The following is a 27,978-nucleotide window of genomic DNA, read 5'->3' as shown; positions in this document are numbered from 1 at the left end:
CACTATTTATAAATCCCCTCTTTTGTTTCAATATTTTCCACATTTGTACTCTACATTATTCAATTGTTTTGTCACAAAAATACAGAAATAGCATACAGGAAAGGAAGAATTAATGCCATATTTCATTTTTGTTAAATGTGCTAAAATATCTGATGATGCAGTTACTTCTCTGTTCGTAATGTTGGGAATCCACATAGAACTGACAAAATACATCAAATACGACAAAACAATATACCTTGCTTCAAATGGTAAACAGTGTTTTCCCAATACTTTTATTGTTACATTTATGTCCAAATTTCGGATTTTTTTTTTTTTTTTTTACAAGATATACTACATATCATGCAGCTGTATGAGGCGGAAGAGCACTATATACATCATACCTGGAAAGCATATTATGACCTTAACATATCAGCTTTGGGATTCATGCTGTGTTCAAGAAACCACATGGACACTGAGTAATATATTTTAATGAAATAACATACAGTGGCCAATCATTTCTAAGACATATCATTCATATGGTTTACATGAAAGTTTCATCAACTTCTTGATTATGCACACTGTACAAATAATTTCTGTAAAACAGTAATCAAGTGTCTGCATCAACAAAAGTTTCAAAAATTCTATTTAATAGTAAAAATATCTGAAAAGGGTATATATATATATTTATTTTTGTGTCAGACACCATGCATGGCTGCCAGTACTGACAGTGAAAACATCCGATTTCCATCTCTGGAGCTTTCCTTATTCTTACTTATTCTGTTTTTATTACATTACAGCTGCAATTCAGATTATAAAACTCACAGGCCAATAAGTTATTATCCAATGGAACTAATTTGTACTAGTGTATTATATACATAACTGAAAAGTCCTGCTAGTTCCATCAGATAAAACAGGAGTGAAAGCTATTAAACTGTTCTGCTCTCACGATATTACACCTTTTTCAGTCCTTAACATTGTATTTCCAGCTTTAACACTGTATTTTCAGGTTCCTTAAAGACAATTTGCATGTATTAGAGACGAGCACAGTTTCTGATTAACAAGAAATGAGTGGCACTGCAGTTCGTAAAAGTTTGTACAACTTGTGTACTGCATAAGACCATTTCAATTGGAATCTCTCAAAAGTGTTTTCAGAATATCTTAACATACTTCAGATTTTTACATGTTTTAGTTATGACTAATGGGTTTGCAAACAGTGACTGCATAGTGACAAGTGCTAAAAAGTGCACAACAATGGTTAACAGTATTTGTACTGAATTATGACAGTGATCTCTCTTCTTTCACATGGCCTACATTTCCTGCTGTGTCTTGACATGCAAACTAAATGGAGACTTTGGTTAATTCCACAATATGGCATGCTTCAGTGACAAATAATTTCACATTGTCATTGTATCTCAGTTGCACTTTTGCATGGAAGAGAACTTAAGAATAATTATACAAGTTGTGGAAAGCATGTCACACCTTTTATAATTTGTGCCACTGGATTCAAAACTCTCTGATAAGAGAAGGCACCTATGATGCTCTGTAAAGCTGTCACATTTCATCTGTATCCCTCTTCATTTGTTCTATCCCACTAATCCGTTTACAGAGCTACTGTCATGGTATTTGCCTACCTCACCAAAGATGAGGCCACTATCTGTAATTACTTGAAAATCCTAACTGTCATTGAATGTTGCTCTTTGGAGGTCATATGATGTTCATTTACACTCACTACTTGCATCACAATATATTTATGTTTGCATAAATACTGCAGTAAACTCTCAAATTCATTTCTGCAGAGATTAAACCACAATGGAATGCAGAGCTACAAATGTAGTACAGTATACGACATCACACTGAGCAATGTATCATTATGAACAACTTCCACCAAATTTCTCAACATGTTAGGATATTAGCGTGCAGTCGATCTCATACCAACCACTGAGAAACTTAGTGACCTGGTTTAAAAAACCAATGTTCACTGGTGGCTCCATTCAAAATATTTACACTGTTTATTTTATTAATAATTGTAAACACTAACATGTTCAATGTACACCGTTATTATTTACTTTGTAATCAAGACATAAGAATATTAACGCAAATACTTTGTCATTAAAAATTTGCAGAATCTGAAATTCAAACCGGTGATTTTTAAGTTATGTACTGGAAAGACTGTGTGGGCCCAACTCTTTCACCATCAAAATCTTAGCAATATGTTTAGAAAATTTCTAAACAGTAGGAAAGGAGAAATTCCAAATGTATCACAGTAACAAATTAATTAGAAGACGATAAAATAATTTTAAATGGACAGGAACTGAAAAGCAATTTTGAGCTCTGTCAAAATACTGTTGTACAAACATTCTTGGCAACATCCCTGTTCCACTTCACTGCTCAGTACCATGAAAATCTACAAATTCTAGCAACAAAACTAATGGACAGCCATTACAGAAGGACATTTTAATGGGAATATTTGAATGAAAACCCTCTCTATACATTTCTGAAACTGATAATTGCATCACACTGAGTGCATAAAGATCTTATAAAGAAAAACAGCAATAACCTAATACAAAGTCTTATTCAAAGACCAATTAAGAAAAACCTATATGCTTTGTGAGTGACTTTCAAAACACACAACATAGTGGACTCACACACACACACACACACACACACACACACACACACACACATTGGTTGAGTCAGTTTAACAGCAAATATTAGTCTCAATAAAATTGTTTCTACAGCAGCTACACACACATAGCACCATAAACAAACACCGATTTCTGTACATCTTTATTCCCAAAACAACGTTCATAGATTCTGGTGAAGTGTAAAAGTGAACTGAAAAAATTCACAGATGTGGATCAGTTATGAGTGGATATCAACTGGAAGAAGGCTATGGAATGAAATAAATAGCATTCCCAAACACAGCTTTCAAATTCTGTAGTTATGTCAGATAATATTTAGAAACTGGCAATTACTTTTGAACTACAACTTTTTTTTCTTTTTACAATAAACTAAAATCAAGCTTTTGCTTTGTTCTGTAATTTTTACAAGCTTAGTAACAGCAGTTAAAATAAACAAACTTCACTATGGTAACATTTAGTAATTATTGTGATTGAAGAAGAAGTAGTAGTAAATTGACAATATATCAGGATTTCAAAAAGTTGAGCAAAGCCAGAAAACGGGCAGTAAATTAACATAGATGAAAGCCTGGTACTGATACTTTGATATAATTTTCATGTTGTGGACATAAATGTGAGCATGAAAGCTGCTTATATCCACATTAGTCTGAGCAATAAAACTATCACATTCCTAGTCTTGCTGTGAACAATCGTGGTGTTAATTACAAAGCACTCAATTATTTGGTGCCATGGTTATAGACCATGTAATTTTGAAGACAAAAGGAGTACTTCTTAATAAGTTGTACTTAGCATGTGCAAGTGTCACTGGAAAGAATTGTACATCTGCTTATTTGAAAAATAAGGAATGCAAGAAGAGGAGGGGGAATGAGAAGGAATGTTACAATTCTTCTGTAAAAAGGTAGCATGCATAGCAACAGAAGTAATTAGATGAAAACTGCACATGAACTCCCAAGTTTTAATCTTCTTGAGTATCTCCCCCTGTGTCTGCAAGTATGTGCTTGGAGTGCAGTATGAAAATCATAACAATGGTAAGTGAACTGTCAGACAGCAGCAAGTGGAAAAGCATTTTTCAGACTCTGAAATAAAATACAGACCAATAACAGCAAAGGAGGTTAACTATAACCACTGTATAGCCCTACATTATTAACAGATATATTGTATGATAATTGCAGCAATCTTCAAATTATCTGTTTACCAAAGCTCTCGAGGAATTTCCACTGGCTTTTGTCAAGCAATATTCGTAAGTGAAAGGAATGTTTTCTTATGAAATAAATGATCAGGTTATGAGACAATATCATTATACTACTCACGTGTTTCAACTTTAATAATGTCTAACAAATGATAAATAGGCAACCACTGGAAATATACATACTATGGAAACAGTTATGTGAAAGTGGATGTGGGGGGAGGGGGGGCGGGGAGGACTAGTCTCTTCAAACTAAGATCTTAAAGAAAGAGACAGAGAGAGAGGAAGGTTGGGAGGAATTTGTATTCATTGACAACTAATAATGTGATTATTTTCATTACAGCAAGCATCAATTCAGATTAGACCTAGAATACTTATACAGTCAATTATTATTATTATTATTATTACTTAATTTTATGGGTTAGTCACTGTCCATATACGTTTGTAAGTGCAGACTTCAGAACATATATATTTCACAGTGTTGCCACAAAAATACAAGAACTAAACTGATAAATTTATCATTCAAAATAACACATAACAGATCAAAGCCAATCAAATATAATCTTCGTTGACCATGCTGGAGTCTGTAACTACTGAAGTGACACATACAAGAAAAACTTTCATAGTGTATCAAATGTGCAGCATTACAGAACTGAGGAACAATAATACTCTGAATATGCAAATGCTTTTCTTCGAGAAATTTATGGGACTTAGGCAGTGACTGGTCTCAAAACAAAAAATTCAAAAATAAGCCTTCCTATAAATATCAAAATCAAGAATACAGAAAATACACAGTTAAATTGTAATATAGCATCCAAACCTTTAGATTAGGAAATTTTTAATCCAAAAGTTTGTGTAATTCTTTTCTGATGAGAGAATCCAATGAAATGACCTGTGCCCAAGAACTGTACACACAATCTGCAGGCCTTCACCACCATACACCATTCTATACGTACAACACTTTATGGCACTAGAAACAGATAAATTAAAAACTTCTGCAGTTATAAAGTGGACTCGCGGAAAGAATAAATTTGCACGTTATGACTGGTTTCTAACTTACAACTTTTATCCTCCTTTTGCACGAATAGTAGTTCATACGAGTCTAGCACTTTCGTGTGCATAGCTATACACCTTGACAGAACATATGTAGTCCACTACCAGTTCGAATATTACTCTCACAGATTAAAAAAAAGAAGGAAAAAAAAATCAATAGATGGAACATCAAAAAACACACCAAAAAAGAACTATTACAAGTTACACAGAACATGTTTCATTCAAAAAGCACAATAACACATACACAGTCTATTTACAAGTCTTATAGCACATCAAGTAAGCAAAGTCACATTGGCAGATATTAAAAAAAGTTTATTAGTCTATATCCCTAAAGGATCTAAAGCCTCCTGCATCAGTATGCTACATCAATAACGAATTCTTAATGGGTTTCAGCACTAAGACATTTAAAAATTGATGCTGTACATATCCTCAATGTGCTATCCGAGTCACTGGACTATGTAAATATGGTAGAGAGAATTGAATTATAGGAATTATTTTATGTCCAACTATCATAACAGTGAAATAAAGTGAACAGAAATGTGACATTAATCAAGTGAAAAAAGAAAACATTATAAAAAAAATGGCCATAATAGTATTCAAAAATATGTAGTTACTGTTGTTTTATTTGATTCCATTCAATACTATCAAGCACAAATCTTACAAAGTCCCTAACAAAAGTTACATATCAATTATCTCAACACACATATGTATATATTTACACACTTCCACACATTTCATTTCAAACATCATACATACAAGTACACATTCAAACAACACATTCATACAACAAATGGAACACATCTTCAACAAATCCTCTTGGACAAAAGAATAAACAAACGCACCCAGTTTGTAGCTGCACATGCACATAGATAACATAACGTTAAGTATAAAATGAGATTCTTACACAAATTTTAAATTTGTCTTGTCACATCACTGGGATCTGGCACGTTATATACATAGGCCTTTGCAAAACAACAGACATCTTACCGAGCACAGTGGCACACTTGAGATGACATAACTCATTTCATGAAAGTTTTGTCTTTATTATCTCAGGTGCTGCACTGAAGTGTAAAGTAACCATCGCTGATCATTAAACCGGTAATGAGGAGCCAGTGGCCTGTATTACATACACCACAGACAAATTAAGTATTTCAGTTAACCATAAGTGTGTGGGACTCCATTGGCGCTGCAGAATCATACAATGTGTCGGTATCTTGCGTTGGTTCCCCTTGCAACTGACACTGATTAGTTAATGTTCCTGCACCACAGTCACAGAAAAACCTGAAATCACAATGAATGACAAATTAAAACATTACAAAAAATATATAACTTTTAAGATTTTCCTTTTACACAAAGGAGACAAGTAGACAAACAAAGAATACATTATTACACAATAAAGTCTGCATAATAAACAATGAAAATCCTACAACTGTGGATATATAGGCATCACAGAGAGTAAATTACACTCAGGTGCTTAGTTTTTTCTACAAAATCCAGTTTAATATGAAAGAAAATGCTAAGAAGTTATCTGCTTACAAAAGGGAGATAAAGCACATTCTTAAATTGTACCTTCGGTTAAGGGACATGTCACTACCAAGTTGAGAATAGCTGTGCTCTTATGAACATGCCCTTCCAGATATTACCTCTGCATATGAATCATATTTTACAACTTCAGTTATGTTAATGGACTTCTTTTATTCCCAGCACAAAAAAACATTATACACAATAGCATTTGCGATGTTAATAGCTTCTGTATTAGCAGGCTCATTTAACACACAAAATAATTAAGACACAACAAGTTGTGTAACACGAGACAACACTAACCACATCCGAAAACATGACTCTGAGTGATTGCTTCTGGAGTATTAAGTATTACTGCTGTGCTCCTGCTATATTACTCCTGTAATAAGACTAGCTTGTCACAAGTGGTTATTTATGCACTGGTGCCAAAACTGTGAGTGCCTTTTTTTGTGGAATTATGGATGAGAATTGACAAAAGTTAGAATTAGGATACACTAATATATTAACGAGTTATTAATAACCTAAGTCAAATGCATAGAAGATGTTTTGAAAAGATCATATGGTAAATTCTCCACATTTTTAAGAACTGAATGAATAGGAAAAAGTCATCCAAAATTTTAAAACCACATTTTTTTGCTTGAGAAGATCTACACAAACATAACAAACAATATTTATAAGGCAGTACATAATTCATTTATATTTTATCCTTCATGTCTGATTTTCATTCTAAATGCCAAACAACATGTAAACTTATTTTTCTTCTTCAAAGGAGTGGACTTTTAGAATGTCTAAACAATTTTGATTGGGAAATAATTAGGTATTCTGTTTTTAGTTATTCACAATGTACTGTATGTAAAATACAAATAATTTTTTATTTTCAAATATTTGGCCTCTTGTGAGAGAACACACTATTAAAAAGTAGGGGACCTTTGCCTTGCACGGGCAAGTGTTCTACCAACTGAGCTACCCAAGCACGACTCGCGCTCGGTACTCACAGCTTTACTTCTGCCAGTACCTCGTCTCCTACCTTCCAAACTTTACAGAAGCTCTCCCGCAAACCTTGCAGAACTAGCACTCCTGAAAGAAAGGATATGCAGAGACATGGCTTAGCCACAGCCTGGGGGATTGCAACCAAGACATGGATACCCCTAGTCCTAACACGCTGCTGTTACAGAGAGTCTGTGCATGAGCTGGAGTATGCGTCTGTCTTGCTGTCTTGTCACTGAAGAGGCCTTTGTAGAGAAATACCACTTTAAAGGGATGTTATAAGAGGAACTGTTTGTCTCCCCCCCCCCCTCCTCTTAATTCCTGGAAGTAGTTGGATCTTTCTGGCCCTAGTTTGAGTTTTTAAAAATATTCTGTACATTCAATTTCATCTCGCAGGTGATATGGAACCCTGTAAATGTTTTGCTGCCATCAGCAGAAAATGATCATTTAGAGTAGAGTATAACCCCGCTTTTACATTCCCGGAATTAACGTTTTCCCACCGTTTATGACATTTTTTATTGCTCCCTTCAAATTTCCTATGTTCACAATGTTAATTCACACCTGTTTTTACATTAACATATCAGTAATCTTCCTGCAATTTACATATTATGAAACAATGTTCGTGGGGAAAAAAAACTGGTGTGACTGACATAAACTGACACAGGCACAGCATTCGCCTTCAAGTAGTGTTTACCTATGTTGTACATTTAACTTTCGTGACACCAGGGTGCTCCACTCAGCAAATCTGAAGTCGGAAAAAAACGTGATTTGTATCCTGCCACTGCCAACCACAGCTTGGTGTGGTGGCTGATGGGAGTAAATGTTTCAATAGAAGGAAGGAAGAACGCACAACTACTGAGGTACATGCATTTGTTTCGAGTTGATAACAACTTCATCTGTCAGTACAGTGTGCTACAATAAGTAGTACCCTTTTGTATCCGCATTGTTTCAGCGTTAACTTCACCCTATGATAATGATCACATACAGAGGATGTCCACTTTCCACTATTTGTAACTTGCTAAATACGGTAGTTTCCTTTATGGTTCGTATACTCATTGTACAATGTTGTTTGCTGTGTAAGGTTGGCAATGCAACAAGCCTGTTCCTACAACCGAAGTGAGTTGATTTCAGTCGACACAGCTACTCTCTACAACTGCCGTGCGAAGAGTTTTTATTTGTTACTTTGTTTGTGTGTACCACATAGGGTATTCGTAGCCTTGTGTGAAGTGATCAAAGTCTGCTGTTAGCTGTTTCTTTCAAATTGTTGTTTTCTGTTGCACTTTAGGATGGAAAACGCCATATTGCCAAAAGAGACAGGAAAACCCTTTCTATGGTAGAAAAAGTCAAAATTCTGGAAAGAATTGATGCTCAACGTGGAACACTTGTTGCATTAGCACAGAGTTTAGGAATACCGGTATCTACATTGAACACTATCATGAAAAATAGATACCATTTTGGAAAGTGTAAGTAAAAGTGGGCCAAATTCCAAAAAAATGAAATATGCTAGCTATTCGAAATGCGCAGAACTGGAAGAAATTACGAAGAGCTGGTTTCAGGCAGCTTGTGCGTGTGATGTTGCGTGAAAAGATGCTGAAAGTCGCCAATGTACTTGGGATCGAGGACATCATAGCATCAAGCGGGTGGATACGTAAATTCAAGGAGTGGTACAATGTAGTGTACAAAACAGTATGTGGCAAAGAAAACAGTGTGGACATAAAATCTGTTACGGAATGGCAGAGTGGCAGGTTACAAGACCTTCTGAAACAGTATAAATCAAAGGATATCTTCAATATTGACGAAACAGGTCTCTTTTACAGACTTTAAAGGCGAAAACTGCCATGGCGGTAAACACAACGAAGTTAGCCTGACAGTAATGTTAGGCACATAAAAATACTACGACACTACCAACGAACTACAGTGCCAACAAAAAAGTGTGGATGATGTCTGAATTATTTGAGAAACAACAACACTGGAAGGAACATCAGCATTGGCCGTATTTTGTTGCTTTGTTGTCAGCAAAATCGATTTTCAGTCACTTAGTGACCACCCTCACTGTTATAATATACAATTAAAATTGGTAGGTACTGGTATCAAGCTATAACCACAAGCTTAGAGCGATCACATAAACTGAGTTTGTGGTTATAGCTTGATACCAGTACCTACCAATTTTAATTGTATATTATAGCAGTGAGGATGGTCACTAAGTGACTGAAAATCGATTTTGCTGACAACAAAGCAATGAAATATGGCCAATGCTGATGTTCCTTCCAATTCTATCCACTATTTGGTCTTGGTGCACACAACAATCCATGGAGTCGGCAATCAACAACTGCATTGTCTTGATTCAAGAATGGGTACTGACAACAGAAAAATTCTGCTTTTTGTGGATTGTTGCTCTGCGCATCCCAGAAATATAAGCCTACGTAATGTGCAATTAGAGTTTCTGCCACAAAACTGCACAAGCAAATTACAGCCTTTGGATTTGGGTGTCAGCTATGCCTTCAAAATACTATAGGAAGACGATTGTGCAGAAGGCTTTAACTTAGATGGAAGTTGGGAATGACCCAGCCTCCTTTAAAGTGTCAATTTTATACGCTTTGCATTATAATGAGAAGGCATGTACAGAAGTTACGGCGGCCACCATCTTCAATTGTTTCTGAAAAGCAGAATTCATCGAAGCCGACAATGGAAATGGATCTGATGCACCAGACGTGAGTGTTAGTGACAACGGTGAGAAACTGCTTGCTTCATCATAGGAAAAGCTGCAGCTTCAGCATCTGGTTCATGATTTCTTACTCATTGACATCAATGTTGTCACTATAGAAAGTGTTTCTGTTGACGTTATCGACTTTCACACACAAGAAAACACAGAAAGTGACAGTGATAGTGATGAGGACAATGAGGTTCCCTCATTTGCAGTTGTTAATGTAGCAGTGGAAACCATTGAAAAATATATTTCAGCTGCAGATGTCAATGACAAATTTTTTCATTGTGTTTATGAACTCTAAAACTACACTGAAAAAATTCATCAGACAAAATTAAAACAACCCACATTATTTTTTTTTTTTTTTTTTTTGCCAGAAAGTAGTAATGACTGTACTCATTTGTTAATGCTGTGTTTATAGACCAGCCAAATTAAAAGTCATTTTAATGTTTTGTAAATGTGTTCATAAAATGCTTAAGTGTAGTATGGTTTCCTTCCCTGTTATTTTGGCTGTGGATACAGACTGATCTCTATCGTAACTCCTATGTCTACGTTGATTTGAAAGTGTCAGTTTAGCTGAGAGCTGACTAAGTCAGTGAGTGTGAAATAAAGGCTGCAGTGACAGATTGATCTGTAGTGTAGTGCCATATTTAACTTAGTTTATATTTCACACACCTTTATATACAAAATCAAAAACAGCAAGATAAATGGCTGTTACTGTATACATCTGCTGACATCGCTTTCACAGGAAAGTTACACTAAAAATGATGCAGTTTAGAGAGAGATCTTTAATGCAGTATACACTTGACATGCACTTTTCATAGGCATCAAATATAAATACTAAAACTGTAAACTGCATCACTTTAGCTTTGCAAACACATAAATAAACATGGCAGCTGGATGATTTGTGTTATTTTTAATGCAATTTGTTATGCTAAAGTGTCGGTGAATGTCACGTCACCTGCTAAACATCGCAATAAATTCAGATAACCTTTAATAAAAATAAACATTCCCTGATGAGTATTATTTTGCCTATTATCTACAGATATAATACAAAACTACAAAAATGGAAAGTGGGCCCCATACACAACCAGTAAAACAAAGTCATTTCCCACATTTCACATTTTCCCGCAGTTTAGCCACTTTTTTCAAGTCCCCTGAAAAAAGTGTAAAAGCAGGGTTATGATGTGTGAAATAGTACTTAAACTTCTGGGTTAACATTTAAAAAGTGCAGACAGACTTGGGAATGACAAAAGGTTTGATATTGTAGACTGCCAATCCACTAACAGAAAAGAACGAAGGAAAAGCTGTGTACTGGTTCAATAGAAGTGGTAATAAATACCTACGTGCATGTACTGCCTGAAAGAAATTTCACTTTTCCCATTCTGAATGCAAATTTTATAACAACAAAAATGGAACTGTAGAACAATGTAAGGGCTGATCAGATACTACAACAAGAAATGCAGATCTTTTGATTTTTTCTCAGCCCAGACAAAATTCATTTAGTGCAAGCAATACCATCTTGCATGAATAGTCTTTAGATATTGGTAATGACACAGGTGCAGAAGAATTCATAGTTCCTCACTGTTGGATTGGTCACTTAAAAAAAAATCGCATACAACCGTGTAACAAAAATAACAGGTTTGAAAACTGAAAGCTTGGATTACAAACAAAGTATAAGATTGTAGGATTTAATTAACTTTGTATACAACACAGATCAGTCCAAATTTTAAGAAGAAATATGTGCTAATAGGATGCTTTCATTCAAGGGAGAAAAACATACAGACAATGAAAATGATGCAATTATCACACTTTCAGACTTTTTCTCCTTTTTGTGGGAACAAAATTTGTCTCCTAGATTCTTGGAATGGTCACAAGCATCCTGAATCATTAGCAACCATGTTTTGAGCTCACCCTGACAAAAAAAGTAGATATACTTCAGTTTTCACCTAGTAATACAAATGTGCATTAGTTATTAGAGAATTTTACAGAACAGTAACAGAGACAATAATTATCAAAATATCACAACAATTTCCAGTCTACGCACATGAAAATGTTCTGAAGTTGCACTCAGTAGTACACTACCAGTTTTCCTCTACTTGGTTTCATAACCTTATTTAATATGCTTAGCACTCCTCAAAATATACAGATATAAGAACCAATCCCCTCCTAACTCCAGACAGTTTTGTCCAAAAATGTGTAAGTGTGTCTGCAACTGTCAAATGTCAACCTTAATTTTATGTTCATGGTACACAAAGAAATATGTAGAACACTGCACCAGCATTTCACATTTTTGCAATAGTTACAAGGAATGAAAACTGATGTTGATGAGTCGGAAACCTTGTATTTATTTCCACATACTCCTTACCAATTTGGAAGGAATGTTATGTATAAATTATAAGGTGTATTTCTCTACGAATATTTAATTCGTCTTATGATCACTTTCAACTGATGATCCAGTGCTTGCCTTGCAAGCTAATGGAAACTGTGACCAAAGAGTGACACACTGTGCAACAACTGAGGGCTGTATACCAGGCAGTTTCAAGATGTGCAATAATGACACATTTTATATTGTAATCTCCAGTTCATGTCGCCACCTGAAATTCAGCACATGGCTTTTCACTGATGCTAACTACAAGTGGCAGGGGTGGGGTGAGGGTGGGGGGAGGGGGCATTCATGGCAACTTTTCAAGTTCTGACATGACAAGCCTAGCCACCATTCCTTCGAAATGGCTAGCTCAAAAAAGGATCCTTCTGAAAGCTAACAAAATTTCCAATCTTATCCATGTGACCGTAAAAAACTCAACAACTTTACTATTAGGTGAGTAGTTGCTTTATTTTTACTACTATATTATTTATGTTTAAAATCATCTATACCATGAGAAATGAGCATCCAATAATTTCCTACAACTTAACTTCTATCTGGAACATAGCCTTTCAAAAATAAAATTAACTGTCTAATAATATCATTGTTCATGGGACTTTACACCGCTACCTTCCTCTCCCCCCCCACTTTCAAAAGCCTATGGTACATGAAAAACTTAATGACAGCTGCCAACAAACAACTGGACGCTGCAACCTATTACACAACTGTTACATAAACAATGCTATTCCCACAATTTTTTTTTATAAATTTAAAGAAGTTCCCAATCCATCTGCTTACGTGTAGTGTTGCTGCTACAATTTTTCTATTTTAATTGTTTTAGTACAATCAGTAACACATCACACTGCTGAAGTGAGCACTGATAGTGTGAGTAGTGCAGTGTCAGTGCATGTATATAGGTCAGATGACATTAGTACTAACATATAATTATATAATGTTTGTCGTACTGTATAGATCTTTGCAATGTGACTCATTCCATCATTGTACTAAGTGATCAACGAAATATATATTCTAACAATAAATTTCAAATACCATAATGGAAGAATTCCACTTCATCACCTCCTATGTATGTTTAACAATGGTCCTAAGCAAATTGCGTATGATGGAAATAGCTTACACATGCAGACAAATGTTTGCTTACCTGTCATGCCTTATGAATTCCACATCATGACCCGCATGGCAAGTTTTAATACAGTTCACACAAATTGCATTGCGATCCGTGGTGTTGCAAGTCTGGCAGCGATAGAAATCATGCATAGGAAATGAAGTGTAACTTGATATTTTGTATAAGCACTGGCCATTAGCAACAGCCTTTTCTACAGCGTCCTGGTTGCTAAATATTCTGTTACCTGTTGAAACAAAATCACAATTTTTGAAATGAAAAACAATCAGAGCTAAAAAGGCAATTCTTTGGTATGACTGTAAAGTACAGTATTTTCATCACAAATTTGGAACAATCATCCCAGAAATAAAGTCAACAATGTTTGCATGGATATATTACATGCATTCACTAGCTTTCTAATCAATTTTTGACAAAATGTTCACACAGCACACGCAACCTACCCAAAATTTTATCATCTGCAGTAAGTTATTGGTATCCTGGAATTTGGACGAGTTTGAACAGTCCATTGTTGGTTGAAATTTATTCTCTGTAATCTATGCTCATCCTAATACAGTATTTGGTGACATTTCCTTCCTTTTACAAAGCTGTGAATGTACTCTTTCATTTCTCCTTATCCTGATTATGCAATACATATAAATTACCTAAGTTTTAACAGTACTGTCACATTTGTGTCCATCAACAGCACTCCAGTTGCTAGCATTTCAACAGCTGGTAAATAGACAATTTTAAGTGGCTAGTATGTACACAATTATCTTCTAGCAAATACTGTTTGCAAAGGAAATATTACAGAAGCTTTATTTCTTATGTGCAATAATGTGATCCTTTGATAAATACAAGGGTACATATAAATTGAACTGCTTCACTGATTTTAAGGAGTCCAGCACCACTAAACCTGATTCTACAGGAGCTTCTAATTCATCACACTGGCTCTCTGATTTCCTCTCTAACTTCATCTAAAGCCCTCTTCCTTGTATTGTTAACTTAGACAAGTCTACACAGGTGGAGTAATAGTAATGCTTCAAAATCCAAAATGGGTTCTTCTAAATTGTCAAAATTATCTTCCTCCTGTCATCCACATTTGCAATTTTATTTGTGCACACACATCCTGCATGCCACGTTCTATATCAACTGAGCTACCATTTCTCTCTCTCTTTCCATCCAAGTATATTGAAAACACCATGCATCCAGAATTCTACTGTGCTGCTGAACATGATGGAACTATCCCAAGTTAAAAGTCTTCATTGTGCATGTCTAGAAATTATACATTGATCTCAAGCTCTGATTTTTAACATCAAAATGTTCACTTCCATGCACCATAGCCTACCAAAAGGCAGCAGACTGATTGTGCCATTGCATATCTACTCCATCCACACAAATCCTATCTGACACGGTATGTATAAAATAACTAATTAAGGCCATCTGACTACAACATTGACACATAGGACAAAAATTTTATATTACTAATTACTCACCAATAATAAAAGCAGTAAGTGATTATGAGGTACCTACTGACAATATGGGTATCAACTATCACAAAATATTGAAAGTATACACACAACTTTGACAATGAGCAAGACAGAAGAACTGTGTGCCATAATGAACACACCGACTTGTTACAATAAGACCAAAGAGGGATTTATTTGGAGCAAAAAACTATTGAACTAATAAACACTGAAAGCATGAGAATAAACAACATGTACACTGTTGTGGAAGGTTTTGGAAATTTATTTAAGCTGGTGAAGGTGACAGAGTGATATAGCTTTAACTCCATCACAGATTGCAAAAAACTGAAAATGGATAGGGTTACCTCTTTTTTCCATCAGTTCATTTTAAAACGTGCATGGGGATACAGGAATGAATTATATTTGGGAGTAGATATTACGGTCCACAGATGCATCGCAAATGAATGCAGACATACCACTGGCCATTTCTTATTCACTCTCAAAAATCCCTTGTGCGCTTTTCTACCAAAACATTGACTTTGAACTGTTGTGTAAATATCCATTAAACAATTTTTGTTTTGTTTGTGTAGCAATAATACTTCCAGTACAACTACCATGTTGTAATCTCTGAGTCTACCTTTTCTCTTTTCATACTCCAACTACCTGGCAATGATCTCAGTCACTAATTATACTGTAAATGTGCACAACATGTCAATGATTTGAGAGTGATATTCAAAATCACATCACACTACTTTTAAAAATCAAACTGTACTATTCAATCACATCAGATCCCAAGTTGAGGACAATACTCTTTGCAAACAAAACATCAGTGACGGGGCTTGACACACTACAGACACTCAGATACAACATGTTAAAAAGAAACTGGTGGCTGCAGTAAACAGACAAGGCATCTGATTACAGGCTGCATAGATTACAGCCAACTGTAAGAGGACATTGGTTAGTAAAGTGCTACCTCTGGCTATTGGCTGCACACCACTTGCGAGACAAAGTCCACCAAAGCGATTGTTAAATATCTGATTATATTCCAGAGTCGCCGTTGCATTATTCGTAATTTCCACTCCGGCTGCAAGTCCATCAAATATGCGATTCCGCCTCAGAATTGGATGACTTTGTGTGGAAATCAGAACACCAGCTTGTGCATTACGAAAAATATCATTCTCCTCCAAGACACCTAAAATTGGAGAAATTTATTAAAAACTGCCACTGACAGTAAAATTTAAGCACACTTAATTTGCAAATTCTTGCAAGCAAAAAAGGGAAAAGAAAGTACAAAATATACCTTTTCCTCCATTAAAAATACAAATGCCACCATCTCTTCCATCGAATATCTTGTTGCGTTTTAATGTAGGATTGGAATCAGTCTTAATCCACACTCCAGCCATTGCATTATCGAAGATTTCATTCTGTTCAAGTAACCCAAGTCCACCATTATAAACCAGAACGCCACCGTTCTGTCCTCCCCAAATTTTGTTACCCCGTATCACTGGATTGCTACCCGTCCTGAAAAATTATTGTACATACTTTTAGAGTTTGAACTGGGAATGTCCAACACTAATACTACAAAAATATTCACCTCTAAAGCATATTAATTATACTCACAGAAAGCTGTTATTTATAAAATAAAATTCAAAAATTCTTCATCTACTGTGTACACCTCCAAAGGCAGGTATGTGTGACGGGCAAGTTATGCAAATATCACCTGCTTCACAATCCCTAGCACACAAAAAGAGTTCAGAAGTCCACTACAGTGTACACCTCCAAAGGCAGGTGTATGTGTGTGAGGGGCAAGTTACGCAAATATCACCTACCAAAAGTCCACTACTCACCAATGGCACATTCAGTAAGTATATAAACAATGTACAGTATCTAAAAAGCAAAGAAAAATGGCAGGGGAAACACTGAAATAACAGCCACTGAAATAACAGCCTATCAGTTAGTTTACTCCTATGTATCAACCACCTTAATAACTCGATTTTCAGGCTAAATTCACTTTACACGCCACATCTGCAAGTAAATCATCATTACATTTACATAAGCAAGAAGTTCTCACAACATTCACTGGGAAGAGACTGCAGTACACAGGGGAGAACACCCCCATAACATTCTTTACACAAGATCTCTAAAATTATGGATTAATGTAAGTTGCCCAATTTCTGAGAATCATTTTGAGTCAATCACTCTTCTGTCTAAGGAGGGAATTATTTTTAAATGGGGTTTCAACAAAGATAATATTAAGATTGAAATTTTCACTACAGAAAGTTCAACACACATCACAATGAAGATACTATCTGTAAAGTGGTTTCCCAGTATTGTGGTTAGACATACTATCCCAATTACACATAACAGCATAGAATATGGCTACACATAACAGATCAGAATGCAAACAATGGAAAATCCAGACTGGAATGTAACAATATTATGAAAAGGGTAGTTGTTACTCGCCATGTAGCGGAGATGCTGAGTCGCAGATAGGTGAAACCAAAAGGCTGTCACACAATAAGCTTTTGACTAACAAGGCCTTCGTCAAAATTGGGCCACACACACACACACACACACACACACACACACACGTGACCACAGTCATTCTGAATTGCACAACTGAATTCCATTCTCCCCAGGGTTTCGACTAACTCTCGTTGTGCCCTGAAATGAGGAACGTCCTGCCCACTATTCTTCCCAGTCCTCCCACATTGGTATTCTGCCATCCGCTGAACCTACACAATATACTTGTCCATCCCTACACAACCCCTGCTCTCAACCCCTTACATCATGGCTCATACCCCTATAATAGACCTAGATGCAAGACCTGTGCTATACATACTCCAACCACCATCTACTCCAGTTCAGTCACAAACATCACCTATCCCATCAAAGGCAGGGCTACCTGTGAAACCAGTCATGTGATCTACAAGCTAAGCTGCAACCACTGTGCTGCTTTCTATGTGGGCATAGCAACCAACAAGCTGTTTGTCCACACGAATGGCCACCGACAAACTTGTGGCAAGAACAAACTGGACAACCCTGTTGCTGAGCATGCTGCCAAACATGACATCCTTCATTTCAGTGACTGCTTCACAGCCAGTGCCATATGGATACTTCCCACCAACATTAGGTTTTCAGAACTGCGCAGGTGGGAACTCTCCCTGGAATATACTTATGTTCCTGTAACGCTCGTGACCTCAACCTCCGTTAGACATTGTCCTTACCCACCTAGCCCCTTCCCTGTTCCCATTCCAGCATTACACAGGCCTCTATTCCACCAATGCACCCAATCTTTTTACTACTCTCCTTTTCCACTACCCACTCTCTGCCCCGCCCTCTCTCCACCTCATCCCTGCATGCTCCCACAGCAGTACTTTGCCATCCCCCACCCTTACACTGCTATCCCTCCCCCTCCCCATGCCAGTATCTTCCTTACCCCCACTTGGTTGCCTCTTCCATCATGCACTGCTGTTTGTAGTCTGGCTCCAGCTGCCAGACTGGGGTAGCGTGTGAGAGTTGCATTTGTGTGTATGCGTGCGTGTACTTTTGACAAGGCCTTTATGGCCAAAAGCTTGCTGTGCGACAGTCTTTTTGTTGTGCCTATCTGCAACTCAGCATCTCCCCTGTAAGATCAGAATGCAGCATTATCAAGTTAAGACTGAATTAATGAAGGGTAGTACCTGCATACAAATAACAAGTAATCATAATGGGTTTAGCTAGAATATTATGACTGCTAAACAATTCAAACTGAAGATTGTTGGCAGACTAATTATTTCTGTGACGAACAGAAACATTTTCACTGAGGAATTTAAGATTATTGTAGCCGAAACATAAGGAGCTGTGCACGTATAAATGGAAAAGACAATATTACTTACAGTATGTACAGAGGCCTACAGCTAATAATTTTTCAGTTAGTAATTTTTCACACATACTGTGTCTCAGTTGAGAGTGGCCGTTTGAGTACGATTCAATACTTTACAACATATAGAAAATTAGGGAGCATGTGACTGTGTTTGCTGTTAGAAGACTGTCACAAATTCACTGCAATTTTTGTAAAATAGATTAACACAAAAGTTCTATCATTATAACAGCTGATGGTTTGGTACTCATTACCATAATGTGGATTCTGCAGCTCACCCACAATGGGGAGGGAGGGAGGGGAGGGAGAGAGACTGGAGGGGGGGGGGGGGTGAAGAAGAATAGTGATTCTGACTTGAGGTTGTACATTACTTTTAACGACCGAGTTTACATTGACATAAATTACTTAGCTAACAGTTTCTTTTGCTATTACCTTATCTGGACACCAGAATAGAGGTGGTTGAAAATATCATTATCTTCCAATTTCCCATGGCCATTGTCGTAGAAGTACACTCCAACCTGTTTGCCTGAATGGATTCTGTTTCTTCGAAGAACAGGTGTACTGCCCGTAGTAATCCATACACCAGCAAGTGTGTTGGCATACACTTCATTTTCTTCTATTAACCCTTGCCCTTTTTCATGAACGTAAATACCACCATGTTGCCCATGATGAATTTTGTTATGTCTTACAATAGGATCACTATTTGTGCGAATCTGTATCCCTGCAAGTGCATTGCCTGACAAAACAGAAAAGATAGTTAAAAAGTATAAACTTTTATGGAAAATTTTTATGTGAAGAAAATTGTTTTTACTAACAACAATGTCAATTCAACTTACCATATATATTATTATGTTCAATGAGACCTCTACCTTCTCCAAATATGTAAACTCCACCTTGATGGCCATTGTAGATTTCATTTCTGCGTATTGTTGGGTTACTGTTTGATGTAATCCAAACACCAGCAAAATTGTTTGAATGTATTTTGTTGTCAATGAACTGTCCCAGCCCATTTTCATGGACATATATACCACCTGTCTGGCCGTGATGAATTTCACAATGTACCACTGTTGGGTTAGCACCTGCTTTGACCTCAAAGCCAGCAATTCTGTTGTTGTGAATATCATTTGCTTCAAAATATCCCTACCAATGAAATACCAAATTAATTAGTTTTTAATAATGATAAGAAAACAAACAAGTAAAACAAAATAAACTGATTATGATGTTTTCATTAAAAATATAGACAAATGTCACACATATATAACCACATTTCCCTTTTTTTCTGTAAATAGCTGTGCTTAATTCAACAAATAAAATCATGAAGTGAAGAAGCCAGAGCAGTTTAGTTCATTTCAACATAATCAATGATAAAACCGTATGTGCAATAAGGACACAGAAAGGCCAAATGTCTGCTTGTGTCTGTGTATGTGCGGATGGATATGCGTGTGTGTGCACGAGTGTATACCTGTCCTTTTTTCCCCTAAGGTAAGTTTTCCGCTCCCGGGATTGGAATGACTCCTTACCCTCTCCCTTAAAACCCACATGCTTTCGTCTTTCCCTCTCCTTCCCGCTTTCCTGACGAAGCAACCATTGGTTGCGAAAGCTAGAATTTTGTGTGTATGTAGGTGTTTGTGTTTCTATCGACCTGCCAGCGCTTTCGTATGGTAAGTCACATCATCTTTGTTTTTTTTTATATATATATATATATATATATATATATATATATATATATATATATATATATATATATATATATATATCAACCACAGAAATTTTAAAGACTTTTGGAGAAAAGAGAAGCAGCTAGGGGAATATTAAGTGTTCAGATGGCAAGCCAGTACTAAGCAAAGAAGGTAAATCTGAAAGGTTCCAAGAGAGGATCCACATAAGGGATACAAATTTGGGGGAAATATTATTGAAAAAGAAAAGGAAGCAAATGAAGCTGTGACAGGAGATATCATACCATGAAAAGAATTTGGCAAAGCACTGGTGGAATCAAGGTCCCTGGAGTGAATGGCCTTCCCAAAAATTATTGAGATCCCTGGCAGAGTCAGCCATGAAAAAATATTCCATCTGGCGTGCAACAGATACAAGACAGGCGAAATAGCCCGCAGTCTTTGAGACAACTGTAGTTATTCAATTTCCATAGAAGGCATATGTTGACACACCATCAGTTTAAAAAGTAAGGGTAGCTATATACTGACACAAATTATTGTGTCCACAAGGCAATACTGGCACTATATCTTATATTAAAAGACTGGTCAAATAAAGGCAAACCTATTTACAGCACTTAAAAATTTAGAGAAGATTTTTGACCATACTGACTGGACTTTACTCTCTAAAATTCAAGAAGCAGTGATAAAATACAGGGAGTGAACAGTTATTCCAAACTTATACAGAAACCAGACAGCAACTATAAGAATAGAGGGACACGCAAAGAACGCAGTAATTCAGAAGTGAAATAGCATTGTAGTTTGTCTGGCACGTTAATCCGAACACTGAGAAGCTGTGAAGAAAACCAAGGAGAAATTTGGAAAGGAAAGACAACTTTTGAGATCAGCCAATGACAAAGTCTCAATGCTTCCAGGGATGGCAAGTCTTGGAAGGGCAGGTGGATGGAATAGATTTCTTCTTCTTCTTCTTCTTCTTCTTCTTCTTCTTCTTCAGTCTGAAGATTGGTTTGATGCAGCTCATCATCTTAGTCTCTTCTGTGTAATTCTCTTCAGACACCAATGGCTAATTACAGCAACCTTCATCCATTTGAACCTGCTTACTGTAGTCAACCCTTGTTCTCTCTCAACAATTTTTACTGCCCCACACTCACCTCCACTATCAAAGCAACAATTCCCTGATTCGTGAGGATGTGTCCTGTCAACCAATTCCTTCGTTTAGTCAAGCTGTGCCATATTTTCTTTTACCTCATTTCAATTTAACACCTTTCATTAATTATTTGACCAAACCTGACCTTCAGCAACTTTTAAAATGTTTCTATTCTATTCTCATCATTGCTGAAGGCTACACTCCTCACAAATACATTCCAAAAAAGGCTTCCTAACATTTAAATATAAATTTGGTGTGAACAAACTTATCTTTCTCAGAAAAGAAGACTAAGTAAATATTCCAGAATTCTAATCAACAACAGCTGCCAACATGAGTAACGTAGAAGTAGACATCCTTAGAGTAGAGAAGCAACTTAAATCACTTAATAAAAGCAAGTCTTCCAGTCCAGACTGTATACCAGTTAGGTTCCTTTCAGAATATGCTGTTACAATAGCTCCACTCTTAACAATCATATACAACCATTCGCCCGACGAAAAAGCTGTACCCAAAGATTTAATTGCACAGTTCACACTACAATTCAAGAAAGGTAGTAGTAGTAGTCCACTAAATTACAGGCCCATACCATTAACATCAATATGCAGCAGCATTTTGGGACATGTATTGTGTTCAAACACTATGAATTACCTCAAAGAAAACGATCTATTGACACACAGTCAACACAGATTTAGAAAACATCGTTCTTGTGAGACACAATTAGCTCTTTACTCATACAAAGTCTTGAGTGCTACTGACAAGGAATTTCAGATTGAGTCCGTATTTCTAGATTTCCAGAAGGCTTTTGATACTGTACCACACAATCAGCTTGCACTGAAATTGTGTGCTTATGGAATATCGTCTCAGTCATGTGACTAACTGCAATTTCCTGTCTGAGGGTTCATAGTTCGTAGTAATTAACAGAAAGTCATCAAGTAGTAAAACAGGAGTGATTTCTGGCATTCTTCAATGTTATGTTAGAGGCCCTCTGCTGTTCCTTATCTATATAAACAATTTAGGAGACAATCTGAGGAGCCATCTTAGGTTGTCTGCAGACGATGCTGTCATTCATCGACTAGTAAAGTCATCAGAACATCAAAACTTAGCGCAAGAAAGATTTAGAAAAAATATCTGTATGGCGCAAAAAAAATTGGCAATTGACCCTAAATAACGAGAAGTGTGAGATCATTCACAAAGGAATCTGTTAAATTTCAATCACATGATAGATCAGAGTCAAATATAAAGGCCATAAATTCAACTAAATACCTAGAAATTACAATTACCAACAACTTAAATTGGAAGGAACACATACAAAATGCTGTGGGGAAGGCTAACCACAGACTGCATTTTACTGGCAGGGCACTTAAAAAATGTAACATATCTACTAAAGAGACTGCCTACAATACGCTTGCCTGTCCTTTTTTAGAATACTGCTGCGCGGCTTGGGATCCTTACCAGATAGGATTGACGGAGTACATCGAGAAAGTTCAAAGAAGGGCAGACATTTAGTATTATCATGAAACAGGGGAGAGTGTGTCACAGAAATATACAGTATTTGAGGTTGAAATCACTGAAACAAAAGCATTTTTCCCTGCAGTGGAATCTTCTCATGAAATTTCAATCACCAACTTTCTCTTCCGAATGCGAAAATATTTTGTTGACGCTAACCAACATTGGGTGAAACGATCATCATAACAAAAAAAGGGAAATCAGAGCTAGCACAGAAAGATATAGGTGTTCGTTTTTTCCACACACTGTACAAGATTGAAATAATAGAAAATTATTGTGAGGGTGCCAGGCATTTAAATGTGATTTGTGGAGTATCCATGTCGATCTAAATGTAGAAAAGGTAAAGACCAGATTACGATACTATTTTGTGCAGATTAAATACAGACTGAAGTGAAAACTTAATGCCACTATTAATTCTCAGGTGTGGTGGTGGTGGTTAGTGTTTAACGTCCCGTCGACAACGAGGTCATTAGAGACGGAATTCTCAGGTGTCTTCAAGACAAAAAAAAATGTTACAGTGAAACCCCGCTTTTAAACTTTTCAAGGGACTTCAAAAAAATGTTGCAAAATGCAGGAAAATGTAAAATGTGGGAAATAATGTTTTAAGCTGTAACTGTTATGTGTAAGTTATCCCCTTACATTTTCACACTTTATGTAAGATATATGTATATAATAGGCATCACAATACTTGTCAGGGACTTGTTTATTATCTAGTGAAGGTTTATTAATTAATAAAAGCCACTGATGTAACTGCAACCAATAACTGTCAGGTAAGTAGAAACGTTTCGACTCAATTTCATATATCATAATTCTTTTGGAAAGCCTGCAGTTATCATTCATTACTTAAATAATGAAACACTGCACGAGTTATATATCTTTTTACGCTTAGCAAGAAGTGTTTCAAGAATTTTATCTCACTGTCAAGTTCAAATATTTACATAAGTATTTTGTGCCGTGTTCGCATATGTGTTGTTCTGCGTCTCTTGCACTGTGGTCATCCTTCTATCCTTCTGAAGTTATTAAGTACTGTGCCTCCTCAGTTATGTAGAAAACCAGAAAACCACACATCATCATCCCCCCCCCCCTCCACACACACACACACACACACACACACACACACACACACACACACACACACACACACACACACTATCACTCACATTGTTTGTGTAACATCACAAACAAATACATACATAAATACTGCACCCGACAATGAGACTGCATTCTCAAAACACGTTTTGCTCAGCATCAAAAAATATATAATTGGCACTTTGTTTAAGCCAAAAACATTTGAGCAATGCAAAATTAGTGAAGGTGTCAACTAGCACTGCAAGTGGTGTAATGACAAAACACAGTGAATATGGTTGAACAAAGGTATCCTGACGATCACAACAATCACGAAACTGCGCATGCACAGTAGAGCTTGGCAGTGGCAGGAGATCCGTGCTAATAGTTCCAACTTTTACATGTTTACCAATTCAAATCCCCGAACAGAGCACCCTGCTGTCAAGAAACTTAAACCACCTAATGTTTGTAAACACTACTTGACGGCCAGTGTCATTTTACGTCAGTTTTTTCTTCGCGATTTTTTTTTCCTAAAGCGTAAATTGTGGGAAACTATAGATATATTGACGGAAAATCGGAAGCGAATTAACATTGTGGACATAGAACATGTGACAGGAGCGATAAAAAATGTAGTAAACGTCGGGAAAATTAATTCCAGAAACATAAAAAAAGGGTTATATTATATTTGGTACTTCTGAGAACAAAAGCAGTCCCTGGAGATGTCAGTAATCTTTACAACTTTCAGGCATTAAATGCCAGGAGAGTGCAGCAGGAACGAAAATTGTACTTATTATTTACCTATACCTTATACATCCCAAGGCAACACCATTTCTGAGGAATGTAAATGTTGTTTTCCTTCTCCCTAACAGCACAAGTTGTCTGCAGTCTCTGGACCTGGGCATAATATGCTTTGTTAAAGCCAAATACAGAGCAGCAGTTGTGTAGAAGTTTATCTCATTCTCTGAGAGGAAGGAAGGAAGGAAGTGATCAGGGAAAGAAGTGATCAGACTGTGTTGTAAAGGCTATGCAAATGTTTAATGCTGCCTGGAATTCTGTAATAACACAGTGTTTTAAATTCATCAACAGAGGTGAGCTGCAGTGTATCAGGTGCTATTGAAGACAACATTGACCCAGAAGAAAATTGGAGCAGCGAAACTAGTATTTCTGAAAATGCGACATCCCTTGAGAGTGTTTGTTGATAAGGATGACATCTCGACTGCTATATTCGAGATTTATGCAAGTGAAATGCTTATGAAAGAGTGTAAGTATGAGCTGGTGATGACAATAATGAATAAGAAGAAATAAAAGCAGGGCGTTACATCAAGTTTCATTGTTATTTTGCAAAGAATTCCTACTGTCAGGAATTTCTTTTTCCTCTTCTGGAGTAGTTGAATCAATTCTAACTTATGTCAACAAATTGTATTGCCTACTTCTTTCACTAAAATATGCTGAAACACAGAAGAAACAAGACTAACTGATTAGGAAAAAACAATGTGTTCTGTGAAATGTGTGATAATTGTACATTTACTGCATTTATATTTGTAGTACAGGATGTTGGTAATTCTGCAATTAAATGGCACTTATATCACCTAAACATGATTGAATTATGAGTATGAGTCACTCCATCCGTGTATTCTGGCAAAACACTCATTTAAGGATAACGCCTATTTAAGGTAAAAATATTTGGGTTCCCAGAGACTCATTAAACTGTGTTTTGTCCTGCTACCTTCTGGATTTCAAAGAGTGTATTCCATTCAACATTGTCAAAAGCTTCCTCCAAAATCTATAAATGCTGTAACTTTTAATTTGCCTTTCTTTGGTCTATCTTCTGAAACAAGATATAGGGTCATATAGTCTTGCATGTTCTCATATTTCTCTGCATTTCAAACTGATCTTCCCTGTATTTGGCTTCTAACATGGAATATACATACCATCTTGAAAAGAAGTTATACAATGATCATCAACCCAATTGAAACAAGGGTAATGGAGTGAAGTTGAATTAAATCAGGCAACACTTTGTGAATAATGTCAAGAAGTGAGGCAACAATAGTGGTAGATGAGTTTTGCTGTTTAGGCAGTAAAATAACTGTTACTGATGGACCTAGAGAATATAAAATGCAGATTGGCAATAGCAAGGTAAATATTTCCATGAAAAGGAAATTTGTTATCAAAGGTAAATTTGAATTTATCTGGAGGTCTTGAATGTAGCCTTGTACGGAACTGGAATATGAACAATAAACAGTTTGGACACGAAGTGTGTGTGTGTGTGTGTGTGTGTGTGTGTGTGTGTGTGTGTGTGCGTGCGTGAGGGGAGGGGAGGGGGAAGGGGGGGAAGGTAGAGGATGACCAACCCCAGTCTGTGCAAATGGATGTAGGCTGCTGCAATTATTCAGTGATAAAGTGACTTCCACATGGTAGAACATTATGGAGATCAGCATCAAAAGGCTTCTTCTTGCAGATGTGGAAAGTATTGTAGTTATTTCTCTCTTTAGAATAGGTTGCAGAGCCAATTTTATGAAGCACTTGTACATATTTTGAAGGTTTTCAGAAAGTGCAGTCTCTTTTGTATGATACTCAAAGCCAGCATAGATGTCTGAAATGTATCCGTGGAAGAATATTGGAGACCATACTGACTATGGCAAGCAATTGGTAACTGTGCAGAATTCGCTACAGCCATATTCTGAGCAAACTTTGAAAAACCTACTACAATGGATATTTTTTTGATATGATCAAATTTGTTTGGGGGGGGGGGGGGGGGGGGGGGGGACCTGAATAGCTGCTTCTAATTTTGTGGAGAGCAAAATCTTATTCAAGATCAAACACGGGCTGCTAAATGGATGCTCGAATATCCGGAATCTGTAATACTCATGAAATGCTTTTTGTTCTGATTGCCTTGAAAGCCCTGTCATCGTGATGCAGGGTGTATACGGGGACAAGGAAAAAAAATTCCTGGATTATTCCCAGATTTCTCCCGGATATCCCGTTTAAAAAATATGCTTTTTCCCGGGCGAAAATACACTTTTTCTGTGCTAAGTGACACTAGGTTTTCCGTAGATTTTCCCTCGGAACTGTAAAACTTATCAATCCTTTGAATGGTTAATGTTTTATATAATAGCGTAGAACTTCCCGGAGAGGAAAAAAAAAAAAAAAAAAAAAAAAGGACGGAGCAGAGAAGTTTTGGAGCGACTTTTAATAAGAAAAAAAAGGAGAGAAGTTTTGGAAAGACTTTTGATTTGCAGCAACATATAAGCTGCATATTTTCGTATTACGAAAGTATAACTTCGAATTGCACCAAACACAGCGCATTAGTTTCCGGAGCGTTGCAACCGAGGTTGTGATGTCCTTTTGTCAGTGAGTAATATCTCAAGCCACGAGATCTCGCCAGCCGATGACAGCAGCTATTCTGAGCATAGGACACGTGTTATAGTCAGCCAATAGCAAGATTACTGGTTACATAGCGCGAACATACAAGAGGAAAGGTTAACGGTTTACATTAATGTACACAGAACCGTGTATATACAAGAAAAGCTGAGCTTTCACATATAATATTGGTCTCTAAGATTAACACGCTTCAATAGAAGCTAAGCTTTCACATGTAATATTGATCTTTTTTGTGTGTGTTATACTTTAAGATACATCACACAAATGTGCCAGTAAATTTAAAACTATGACATAAATGCCTCGGCTCGAAATTCTTGTAAGTGGCTGGTCCTC

At 36.6% G+C, this 27,978-nt stretch overlaps 1 protein-coding gene across 1 annotated transcript in view; it reads right to left on the bottom strand.

Annotated features, from left to right (window-relative positions):
* Positions 1-292: 292 nt before the first annotated feature.
* LOC124794741 (F-box only protein 11) overlaps positions 293-27,978 on the bottom strand; it is a 59,474-nt gene continuing 31,788 nt past the window's right edge. The window contains exons 6-11 of the mRNA XM_047258348.1: positions 19,716-20,019; positions 19,312-19,615; positions 16,318-16,538; positions 15,991-16,209; positions 13,594-13,801; positions 293-6,138 (exon numbers count right to left, since the gene is read on the bottom strand). Coding sequence (XP_047114304.1) covers positions 6,009-6,138; positions 13,594-13,801; positions 15,991-16,209; positions 16,318-16,538; positions 19,312-19,615; positions 19,716-20,019 — 1,386 coding nt within the window. The 3' untranslated portion in view covers positions 293-6,008. The remainder of the gene's footprint in view (positions 6,139-13,593; positions 13,802-15,990; positions 16,210-16,317; positions 16,539-19,311; positions 19,616-19,715; positions 20,020-27,978) is intronic.

Source organism: Schistocerca piceifrons, chromosome 4, assembly GCF_021461385.2.
Source record: "Schistocerca piceifrons isolate TAMUIC-IGC-003096 chromosome 4, iqSchPice1.1, whole genome shotgun sequence".
Lineage (NCBI taxonomy): Eukaryota > Metazoa > Arthropoda > Insecta > Orthoptera > Acrididae > Schistocerca > Schistocerca piceifrons.
The sequence above is the reverse complement of the archived record's forward strand: the minus strand, read 5'-3'. Positions and strand labels throughout refer to the sequence as shown.